The sequence below is a fragment of the Conger conger genome, chromosome 8 (assembly GCF_963514075.1).
Source record: "Conger conger chromosome 8, fConCon1.1, whole genome shotgun sequence".
Lineage (NCBI taxonomy): Eukaryota > Metazoa > Chordata > Actinopteri > Anguilliformes > Congridae > Conger > Conger conger.
Genome location: NC_083767.1, coordinates 30,385,348 through 30,397,815, shown reverse-complemented (window position 1 = coordinate 30,397,815; position 12,468 = coordinate 30,385,348). Strand labels below are relative to the sequence as shown.

Below are 12,468 nucleotides of genomic sequence, written 5' to 3'. Positions count from 1 at the left end.
CACCCTCCTTTCGGTGAATCAGACAGTTGACGCATCGCTTAAAAAGTACAGGAACTAAACTTGACTGAGCCAACCAGAGCCTCGGCGTTTAAGAATCAGTCATCCGCTCCTTGTCAGTCCGACGTTTATATCGTTTCCATCACGTTCGTTGAAAAAATAAATGCAACATTTCCCCCCATATTTTAATTACATTTAAACTTTACACCATTTTTTCCGATTGCTAAGAGACATTTTGTGAAACAATGCCCCCCCTTTCTCAAAACTGTTAACAAAATCCCAAAACTGCACATCAATCTGTACAATCCTCAAACACTCATGCCAAACTCAAATTCTCTTCTAAAAAACATATACTCTTCCATCAAAATTAAACGTTGCCTACATATCACACACAAGCCATCAAAAATACAGACAATGTAGATTACCCCTAACACACTAGTAAGAAAAATGCAAAGCACTAAATACAAAACCTTTTATAGCAGTGAGTCATGCTTAATTTCTGGTTTTCAGATTTTGATCTTTGTAAAGTTAAACTACTAACAAATGAGGGAGTGTAAAAATTTCCATATATTTTATTTGCAATACTGAAAAGTGATGCTAAGTGAAAAGTACTGTACAGTAAACACAACACAGTTGAAGGAACAAAAAAATCCAAAGGGGCGTAGCATTCAAAAAAGTAACTCAGTATATGCAGCACTACAAACAAAAACAGCAATTCAGAGATAGTTTACAATTCACCCTATCAGCACTGTCAGCTTGATTCATGTTTTGTCTCTGGGCTGGGTCAGTATATCCGATCCTCCCGTAGATGGATTCAAGTGCAACATTTCCACAGGCCTCTATGGCCTGCACGAGATTTCCCGACACATAAGGGTTGTGATCGTACACCCTCCATCCCAAGAAAAAAATCAAAAACTGAGAAATTAAATTAAATTAAATTAAATTAATTAAATTACTTAAATTAAATAGGGTTGAAATATCCAGGCTGAAATAACACTGAAAATCTAGGGTGGTCAGTGAGCCAGGCATGAACTAGAGCAGCACGATGGAAACTGACGTTGTCACAAATTACGAGATACTGGCCGCCCTGGCTCCCCTTCTTCCTGTTGAGGCATGTTGTTTTCCATGTTATTTAGGAATGGTAAATGGTAAATGGTTGGCATTTATATAACTTTATCCAAAGCGCTGTACAATTGATGCTTCTCATTCACCCATTCATACACGCACTCACACACCGACGGCGATTGGCTGCCATGCAAGGCACCGACTAGCTTGTCAGGAGCATTTGGGGGTTAGGTGTCTTGCTCAGGGACACTTCGACACAGCCCGGGCGGGGGATCGAACCGGCAACCCTCCGACTGCCAGATGACTGCTCTTACTGCCTGAGCCATGTCGCCCCAACAGCCATGTTGCCCCAACGCAACGCAATGCAATTAGGTGTACCATATTGTAAAGAATGGTGTTATTAACATTTGTCCAAAAGTAATTGACCAATTAAACAAAGTCATGGCTAACTACTGTGCATTCACAGTCACTCAATGACAATGTCACCCACAAATCATTTTGATTATCACTGTAGGAATACAATTTAGAATGTTGTATGTAATATGTGTAATTAATGTTGTCAAAGATCTGTGCTGATACTTTGATGGAGAGCAGACTGAAGTTAGCATTAAGGCTGATCAATTTAATTTCCTGTCTTTTGAGGCTTTCAGCAAATGCTACCTTGGCTAGCCTGAACGATAGGAGGACAACTCTGACTTCGCTGAATTACGGCAAGGCTCCGTGCTAGCTAGCTAGCCCCAGTCTCAAATAATTCTTATGAAAGACTGGGGCTAGCTAGCTAGGTAAATTACAGACTGTGATGATGTAGCCAACATGAATAGTTGTGTATGGAGTTTTTCACAAAACATTTTTCATTAAAATCAATTAACTATACGGGAATGAATGCATGCGTCACCCATTGAGAAATGAACCTGCAACACTTTGACGCTGCCATCAAACGTGACGCGATGGCTACAGTGGAGCTGCTGTCATTAATTACAATGGTAGAGGAAGGTCGCACTGACAACGGCTCCACATTCAACTCGTAGTTTTTCTTATAGTTCGGTGTTTATTATTATTTGTATTGGTTTTATTTTTGTACGTACTGCACTGTCACTCATACAGTATGATCTTTTGGAAGTTTGTTCGTCACTGGACACAGACTTTTTTCTCAACTTACCGGAGTACGTGTTGCGATCCCTTTGTCCTGCCGCCGTTGTGTTTACCAATACGCCAACGGAGGAGAAAGAGGTCAACGTGCCGGGATCCTATGCAGATCTCAGACGAGACAACGCAATCCGCCACTACCGAGCATTTTACTGGCAAATGTTCAATCCCTGGACAATAGAATGGACAAACTACACGCACGGATTAACTTCCAGCGGGACATTGTGAACTGCTGCATGCTGGCGTTTACTGAGACACTACCCCAGCTGGATTCTCCATCGACTGGCAGGATAGAACTACGGAGTCAGGTAAACGCAGAGGCGGTGGGGTCTGCATTATCGTTAACTCTTGCTGGGGTTCAGATATAGCAGTACTTACAAAACACTGCTCAGCAGACCTGGAGCTCTTAACAATAAAAGTCTGTCCCTTCTACCTCCCCGGGAATTCATTTCCACTATAATCTCAGCGGTCTACATCCCCCACAGGCGGATAAAACGTGTGCGCTAGAGGACCTTTATGGGGTGATTAATAGACTGGAGAACGCTTCTATTGTTGTAGCCGACTTCAATAGGACTAATATGAGGAAAGTTTTGCCTAAATATCACCAGCATATTAACTTTCCTACCCGTGGTGATCAGACTCTTGACCATTGTTATTCTCATCTACGGGACAGCTATAAACACCTCCCCCGCCCTGCCTTTGGTAAGGTGGATCACACCTCCATTCTTCTCCTCCCTACCCACAACATCTAAAACAGGAAAAAACGGTTTTTCGGACAGTTCAACGCTGGAATGAGGAATCCATTGCCACTCTCCAGGACTGTTTTGAAACCACAGACTGGCAGATGTTCTGGGTTGCAACTGATGGGGACATTGATGAATACACAGACTCTGTCTCAGCCTACATCTCCAAGTGCATTGATGACGTCGTCCCGAGAGTCAATGTTAGGACTTTCCCCAACCAAAAGCCCTGGGTTAATGGTGATGTCCGTGTTAAGCTCAGAGCACGGTTCTCTGCCTTCAGCTCTTGGGAACTGGAGGCCTTGAGGAAGTCCAGATATGACCTACGGAAGGCCATCAGAGATGCCAAAAGAGCCTACAGGGGCAAGTTGGAGTCTGACTACCACAGCTCTGACCCCAGACGTATGTGGAGTGGACTGTGCTCAAAGACTACAAAGGGATAAATAGCAGTGATGCCCAGCCCGCCGCGTCTCTTCCCGATGAGCTCAACACCTTTTATGCACGGTTTGAGGTGAGCAACACCATCCCTACTGTAAGGCTGGCTGAGGACCAAGATGACTCTACTCTGTCCCTGTCTAAGGCTGATGTGAGGAGGTATTCACCTCTATATTTAATCTCTCCCTGAACCAGTCTGCAGTCCCCACCTGCTTCAAAGAGACAACCATCGTCCCAGTATCTAAGAAACATCCCATCACCTGCCTGAATGACTATCGTCCTGTAGCACTGACTTCTGCCATCATGAAGTGCTTCGAGCAGATAGTTAGAACCTCCTCTGCTCCTCCCTTCCTGACACCTTGGACCCCCCTTCAATTTGCTTACCGACCCAACAGATCTATGGACGACGCCATCGTCCTGACAGTCACACCTCTCCCACCTGGATAAGGGTAAGACATATATAAGGATGCTGTTTATAGATTATAGCTCAGCATTCAACGCAATTGTGTCCGCTAAGCTTGTTCCCAAGTTCAGGATCCTGGGTCTTAACACCTCCCTTTGCAACTGGATCCTGGACTTCCTGAAAGGCAGACCCCAGGTGGTGAACCTCCTCCTCTGCACTGACCCTGAGCACTGGAGCACCTCAGGGCTGCGTACTCAGTCCCCACCTGTGCGCCCTATTCACGCATGACTGTGTTTCCCCTCCTGTACGCCCTCTTCACGCATGACTGTGTGGCCATGCACAGTTCCAACACCATCCGAGGAGACCGCCTGCAGAGATGAGGTCAGCATCTTTGCAACAGGGTGCCAGGACAATAACCTCTCACTCAACGTCTGTAAGACGAAGGAAATTATTGTGGACTTCAGGAAGCAACGGGGGGGGGGGGGGGGCTGAAGTGGAGAGAGTCTCCTGCTTCAAGTTCCTCAGTGTGTTCATCAATGATGACCTAACAATGTTGCCTGTCCAGGCAATCAAATGCGGCAGTAAAAACTATACTTCCTGAGGAGACTCGAGAAGTTTGACATTCAACATGACGTCAAAATTTCTACAGGTGCACCATTCCGAGCAACAACCTGGTATGGCAGCTGATCGCAAGGCCCTCCAAATAGTGGTGAAGACAGCAGAGCGCCTCATTGGCTGCCACCTCCCCTCCGTGCAAGGCATCTGCCACATGCGACGCCTTAGGAGAGCATAAAAGACTACAGCCGCCCAGGCTATAGACTGCTGCCGTCTGGTAGACATTACCAGACGTTACCGGAGCAGACTCATAGTTTTTTCCACCAGGCCATCAGGCTTCTCAACCAGCACATGTAGGCTTCCTAGGTACATTAAATGTACATCACTACAATTTAATGTACATATCCATCGGGACTCCTTGACTTTATATTTGTAATATTTACTACTCTTATTCTTACTGTCCATATTCCCCATCTGTTATGTACAGTCAGGTCCATAAATATTTGGACATCGACACAATTATCATCTTTTTGGCTCTATACACCACCACAATGGATTTGAAATGAAATGAACAAGATATGCTTTAACTGCACACTTTCAGCTTTAATTTGAGGGTATTTACATCCAAATCAAGTGAACGGTGTAGGAATTACAACAGTTTCTATATGTGCCTCCCACTTTTTAAGGGACCAAAAGTAATGGGACAATTGGCTGCTCAGCTGTTCCACGGCCAGGTGTGTGTTATTCCCTCATTATCTCATTTACAAGGAGCAGATAAAAGGTTCATTTCAAGTGTGCTATTTGCATTTGGAATCTGTTGCTGTCAACTCTCAATATGAGATTCAAAGAGCTGTCACAGTGAAGCAAGCCATCATTAGGCTGAAATATCAAAACAAACCCATCAGAGAGATAGCAAAAACATTAGGTGTGGCCAAATCAACTGTTTGGAACATTCTTAAAAAGAAAGAACGCACCGGTGAGCTCAGCAACACCAAAAGACCCGAAAGACCACGGAAAACAACTGTGGTGGATGACAGAAGAATTATTTCCCTGGTGAAGAAAAACCTCTTCACAACAGTTGGCCAGATCAAGAACACTCTCCAGGAGGTAGGTGTATGTGTGTCAAAGTCAACAATCAAGAGAAGACTTCACCAGAGTGAATACCGAGGGTTCACCACAAGATGTAAACCATTGGTGAGCCTCAAAAACAGGAAGACCAGATTAGAGTTTGCCAAACAGTTACAGTTTACAGTTCTGGAACAACACCCTATGGACAGATGAGACAAAGATCAACTTGTACCAGAATGATGGGAAGAGTATGGAGAAGGAAAGGAACTGCTCATGATCCAAAACATACCACCTCATCAGTCAAGCATGGTGGTGGTAGTGTCATGGCGTGGGCATGTATGGCTGCCAATGGAACTGGTTCCCTTGTATTTATTGATGATGTGACTGCTGACTAAAGCAGCAGGATGAATTCTGAAGTGTTTCAGGCAATATTATCTGCTCATATTCAGCCACATGCTTCAGAACTTATTGGACGGCGCTTCACAGTGCAGATGGACAATGACCCGAAGCATACTGCGAAAGCAACCAAAGAGTTTTTTAAGGCAAAGAAGTGGAATGTTATGCAATAGCCAAGTCAATCACCTGACCTGAATCCGATTGAACATGCATTTCACTTGCTGAAGACAAAACTGAATGGGGAAAATGCCCCAAGAACAAGCAGGAACTGAAGACAGTTGCAGTAGAGGCCTGGCAGAGCATCACCAGGGATGAAACCCAGCGTCTGGTGATGTCTATGCGTTCCAGACTTCAGGCTGGAATTGACTGCAAAGGATTTGCAACCAAGTATTAAAAAGTGAAAGTTTGATTTATGATTGTTAGTTTGTCCCATTACTTTTGGTCCCTTAAAAAGTGGGAGGCACATATACAAACTGTTGTAATTCCTACACCATTCACCTGATTTAGATGTAAATACCCTCAAATTAAAGCTGGAGTTTGACACCTGCGCTCTATGGTCTTTCAGCGCACTTATCCCTGGTTATGGGTATGCACTTTGCACTTTGTTGTACATCGCTCTGGATAAGAGTGTCTGCCAAATGCCATTAATGTAATGTAAAAGTTCAACCAAGAAAAAAGAAAAATACCACTTTTTGCGAGTAGATGTAATCTGTGTATTAGAAATGGGGATAGTTACAGTTAAATAGCTAGTGGACTGAATAGATTCTTTAAAGGAGCGCTGTCAAGCTTTTTTCAGTTGAGCTTATTTGGATTACATGCTTAAATTATGCGTGTAGGCATTTGTAAAAACAATGTCAGCATAGTTGTTTCCTAAATATGGGGCAAAACGTCTCTAAACATCACTGGACGTGTTTGGCTTGAATCTCAAGCCTGTGTTACCCAGAAGGTAATGGGCACTCAAACTCCACACTTGAATGCAGAGACTGGTTTAAGGACGCCCACCCATCCAGGCGATCACATGACACTCCCTGAAAATAAAGTAATGTTAGCATACAAATATCACGGAATCTACCTTGGCTATCTTGAGTGATATAACGGACACCTCAGACTTTGCTGAGTTAGAGGACAAGCTTTTCGAATTTGACAAAGAAATATATAACCTTACAGTTTTGAACCGGGATTTACAGAGGAAGAATTGCATGAGCGAGAGTAAGTAAGTAAATTTTATTTATACAGCACCTTTCACAGACAGAGAGCGACAGACAGCAGGGGAACATGGACAACCGAACACGGAGTTTGCATCACTGCCAATAATATATTATTAATATTCTGGTTAAAAACTGTAAGATCGTATTTCTTCGTTAAAATAGAAAAGCTTCTCCTCTATTGGCACGGCTCCACTGCAGCCATCAACGACAGCAATTGCCATCAGCCATCGGATGCTGAGTCAAAGTCAAAGTGTTTTATTTATCAGCATAACACAAGGTCATTCTGAACAATGAAATTCTTGGGACACGGCAGCCAACAGCTGCATAGTAGACATACATTTATTTTTAGTTTTTTAATCCAAGTAGTTAAAAAGATCACAAATAAGGGCAAGAATAGCAAAAAATTGCAAATATGTACATAAGGGCAAGAATAGAAAAAATATACAGTCAGGTCCATAAATATTGGGACATCGACACAATTCTCATCTTTTTGGATCTATACACCACCACAATGGATTTGAAATGAAATGAACAAGATATGCTTTAACTGCACACTTTCAGCTTTAATTTGAGGGTATTTATCCAAATCAGGTGAATGGTGTCCACTACAGTTGTTTTCTGTGGTCTTCCGGGTCTTTTGGTGTTGCTGAGCTCACCGTGCGTTCTTTCTTTTTAAGAATGTTCCGAACAGTTGATTTGGCCACAACTAATGTTTTTGCTATATCTCTGATGGGTTTGTTTTGATTTTTCAGCCTAATGATGGCTTGCTTCACTGATAGTGACAGCTCTTTGGATCTCATATTGAGAGTTGACAGCAACAGATTCCAAATGCAAATAGCACACTTGAAATGAACTCTAGACCTTTTATCTGCTCCTTGTAAATGAGATAATGAGGGAATAACACACACCTGGCCATGGAACAGCTGAGCAGCCAATTGTTCCATTACTTTTGGTCCCTTAAAAAGTGGGAGGCACCTATAGAAACTGTTGTAATTCCTACACCGTTCACCTGATTTGGATGTAAATACCCTCAAATTAAAGCTGAAAGTGTGCAGTTAAAGCATATCTTGTTCATTTCATTTCAAATCCATTGTGGTGGTGTATAGAGCCAAAAAGATGAGAATTGTGTCGATGTCCCAATATTTATGGACCTGATTGTAAAATTAATAGCAGACCGGATTGTCGCCGTCTGCAGTGCAGTGTACACCGGCATCTTGCAAACATCTTGCAAACAGTGTTCACCCGGCATCTTGCATTCCTACATAATGTTCAAGCCAGATGCATGTGCCCTCTGGTGGCAAATTTGTTTAATTGCAATTTCAGTAATAACCAGTTGCTGAAATTGACTGGTAGCCTAAAAATGTTAAATACCTGTAGGCAAGTACTTTTTCCACACAGCTTCACCATCATTGTCAAGTGATAATACTGTACAACCTAACTAAAGCTAGCATTGTATATACTGTGAAATGCAATAGAGATAGTGTAATAGAAAGATGAATATAATTCTGCCACAACAATCATTGAAGCATACGGATAATTCCATGTCAACTCGACACACTTTTGGATCGCATCATCACAGATTTTAATGAGATTTGGCCGTATAAGAAACCCCTGGAACCGAAATAACATTTATCTTGGATTATTAATCTGGGAGATATGGGCTAGCAAAGTTTGTGCTTGAAAGGTTATGAGTGTTTATAATCTTCAAATCTGGTTTTGAGGGCCGGAGTTTGAAATGTGAAATGTCACATTAAAAATATGAAATGAAGGTATAGTGCAGTCCATATGTAATTGGACAGTTGACACACTTACTCTTATTTTGGCTCTGTAGTCCAGCACATTGCATTTGAAATGAAACAATAAATGTGTGGGTAATGCAAAGACTGTCCCTTTTACTTTGAGGATATTTATATCCATATTGGCGTGTAGGAATCACCCTTTTTATACATAGCCCCCTCCCCAAATTTAGGGGCCCAAAAGTAATTGGACCAGCTTCTCAGCTGCTTCGGAATAAGCAGGTCTATTCAATTGCTTCCATAATTCCTTCCATAATGCAGATATTGTTTGTTCTTTAAATGTATAGTGTACATACACTAAATGTTTAGTGTATGCAAGAGAGATATTGGGAGGTAAATCAGGTGGGAGGACTAAGGTACAGTCTCAAAAGGTGTGGGGAGGGATTCTGCTGTTCTGACAGTGGTAGGCAGGTCATTCCACCACTGAGAACCAGAACAGAGTGAATGTGCAGCTTGACTAATTGATACTTCACTCCTTGCCTCAAGACCCGGCATTTCTGGAGATGGAGCTTGAGGTACACTGGACAGCTGCTGGAACACCTCCTCCAGATGCTGGAGGTGGGCCTAAAATTCAGGGGATCACATCATTCAGGTAAAAATGAAAACAACAATTACCTGCTCCTCCAGGCACTGCTACATCAGCCTCTGGAATGTTACTGGGGCATTCATAACAGCATACGATTGAACTCGTATAGGCCCATAGGGGTGGCAAAGTCTTCTCCCCAGTCCATGGGGTCAATTTATACCTGCCTGTAGCCAATCGGCAGGTTCAGTGTGGAAAACTCTCTTCAAGCAGGTCAATGACTCCTCAATCCTGGGCATCGGGTAGGTGTCACTGTGCATCACAGTGTTGAGCCGGTAGTGCACACAGAACCACCAGACTCCATCCTTCTTCTTCACAAGGACTACTGGCGTGGCCCAGGGACTGGTACTTTCTGAGATGACCCTGCTTTCCAGCATGCACTGGAGAAGAGACTGCAGCTCCGGACAGAGACTAGGGGGAGAGGGCGATACCTTTTTCGACTCGGGGTAATGTCTCAGGCAGTCATTATTAATGATTATCACCCCTTCCGTGGTACATCCAATGTGCTGGACTACAGAGCCAGAAGAACAGAAACCGTACCAACTGTCCATATACACACAGACTGCACTGCATTAAGAAGTCTGTAATTAATCAACTGGTCTGTTTTTTTTCTATTTCCCTAGAACAGGGTTTCAGTGGAAACACTGGTGTTCAGATCATATTTATAGCCTTAATTTTAAAGCAGTAACATGGTGGTTGAGAATGTTCTCCTTGTAGTACATCACATGAGGATAACCACTCCGCAGAATGTTTGTAAACAAATGTCGCTAAGTTACTTCCGGGTGGCCACTCAGCCACGGAACAAAGTAAAATGACTTCAAAATCGACTGAACCAGAGCTGCGTAGAAACAGTTGGCAAGTTAATGATGCTGAAATCTTCTTGTGTTTTGGACTGTAATGCCAAATGTAGACAGTTGATTGGGTTTTTCCGATTCTTAAAAGGGAGGATAACCCAGATACTACAGTCCATTCACAGAGCGGTCTCAGTTTTGACAGGTGCTTGGCACAGTCAGTGAAAGCTGACACAGAGACGCCTGAAATAAGTTTTGAAGTGTCAGAAACATTCTGATTGTATTGCTCATGTCATTCACAAACATTGTTGGCACCTAATGTCAGCTAATAAACACCATTTGCAGCCGTATTGAGAAACCCCGGGGTGATAACTTCACAAACTTGCCAAATTTGTTTCATTGCAACCAGTTGCTGAAATTGACTGGTAGCCTAAAAAATTTAAATACCTGTAGGCAAGTACATTTTCCACACAGCTTCATCATCACTGTCAAGTGATAATGCTGTACAACTTGAGCTAGCATTGTAGATACTGTGAAATGTTGCAATAGAGGGATGGATATAATTCTGCAACAAGAATCATTGAAGCATAGGGATAATTCCATGTCAACTCACTTGTGGACCGCATCATCACAGATTTGAATGAGATTTAAAATCTCGCTCTTGCCACCATAAGATCCGCACAGCCGTTGGGCCTTTGAGCAAGGCCCTTAACCCTGCATTGCTCCAGGGGAGGATTGTCTCCTGCGTAGTCGAATCAACTGTACGTAATTGACAATAAACAACATGCACAACTGTGGCAACAGTAGGCTTACACGTGCTTGAATTTTCTAATTGATCCGTTGTCAGGTCCCCTTTCAAAAGATATTTCGATTCCTGGTTAAATAAAGGTCAAAAAAGAAAATAATTGCCTAAATAAAGAAAACCCAGGCGAAATTGCATTAGGAGATTATATAGGAACAGCCTACGAGTGAGTTACATTGATGCATTATAATCGCTTAATTCGGTGCATCACAGAAAGAAAGAACACGCTTGTTTGCTTTTTTGATGAAAATGCGTTACTATAATAAAACACTGTTACCGTGTTTCCGCATTTATTTGAAAGTTTGTTTTGGTAGGCGTAATATATGTTGTAGCCTATGTGGTCTTTTACGAGCACCTGACATTGATGTTACCTTAACAGGGAAAGGTGCGCTGGGTATCAGTATACTGTTAATTCTGCAATCCACATAGGCTAAACATGTGTAGCTGGATATTACTCATTACAAACAATTAAACTAAATCTCGTATCACATCATTTAAATCTAGATTGTGTGCACGCTAGCTCTCATGACTACGGTCACAAGCAAACCATTTTCGTGGTGCAGCAACGTCGGTAACACTTGCCAAGATGGACTGGTGACTGGTCGATGAACAGGATTTGTGTAAGGTTTGATATAGCAGCGTTCAATTTGTTGAACGACATTATTTGGGCTGGGAACTGACAAATCTTCTTTAATAGCATTCTTTAATGTACTTCTTTAATAGCATGAAACATGCGTTTGAGTTCAACAATGGCATTGTTTGCGTAATATTTTCCTCAGTATTTTGTATTCGCAGGCCTGTCAGCCCGTAGGGTGTAGGCGGAACCAAGGAGCGGATGTAACTGTTGATAAACCTATTAGCTGTACGCGTTTTTGTTGTGCAATTCTCATAGGCTGACTGAAAGCTACAGGGTGATAGACATAGACAGGGAGCGTATAAATTAGGTATTTTGTAACAGGTGAGGGAGGGGCCCCTACTGTGTACTGGGTCATGACACCCTAACCATGCATAATCTGGGAGAAAATGTAATATTGTTTTTATTTTGTCTTTCTAGAAATAACCCGGCCGTTGTATCTAATAAAAAGGACCAGGGCGAAGAATAACCTCTCATTTCGCGTCTTCCTGTCTGACTACTCAGAGGAAGTGAATGCAAGGTCCCGGAGTCGCTTCCGGTGTCATTTTATCCAGACCGACAAGCGAGGCTTCACGCGGGAAACGGTGGATATAGCTTTTGACAGTAATGTAATTCACATCTTTATTTATTATTTGTGTTTATGCAGCAGAACCGTCACTACAGTTCGGTTATTTTTCTCCGGTGCAATGAAAACGTAATGGCTGAGTTGTCTGTGTGTATCTAAAGTGATGGTGTAAAATTATGCAAGACTTCTTGTAACAAATGCGGCTAATATGAGTGTGTAGCTTGCTAGCATTAGCGTTAGCTAATCCGCTACAGCAAATTATGTTTAGTGTTTCTAGCTCAAAG

General features: G+C 42.6%; 1 protein-coding gene across 4 annotated transcripts in view; it reads left to right on the top strand.

Moving 5' to 3' along the window:
* The first annotated feature begins 12,043 nt into the window (after positions 1 to 12,043).
* The window catches only part of ssrp1b (structure specific recognition protein 1b), a 38,758-nt gene continuing 38,333 nt past the window's right edge, over positions 12,044 to 12,468 (top strand). For 2 of the 4 annotated variants that reach the window (XM_061251728.1, XM_061251731.1), the window contains exon 1: positions 12,295 to 12,313. In XM_061251728.1, coding sequence (XP_061107712.1) covers positions 12,306 to 12,313 — 8 coding nt within the window. In that variant the 5' untranslated portion in view covers positions 12,295 to 12,305. Of the gene's footprint in view, positions 12,228 to 12,294; positions 12,314 to 12,468 lie in introns of those variants that run through there. The other 2 variants (XM_061251730.1, XM_061251729.1) reach the window with 2 other exon arrangements.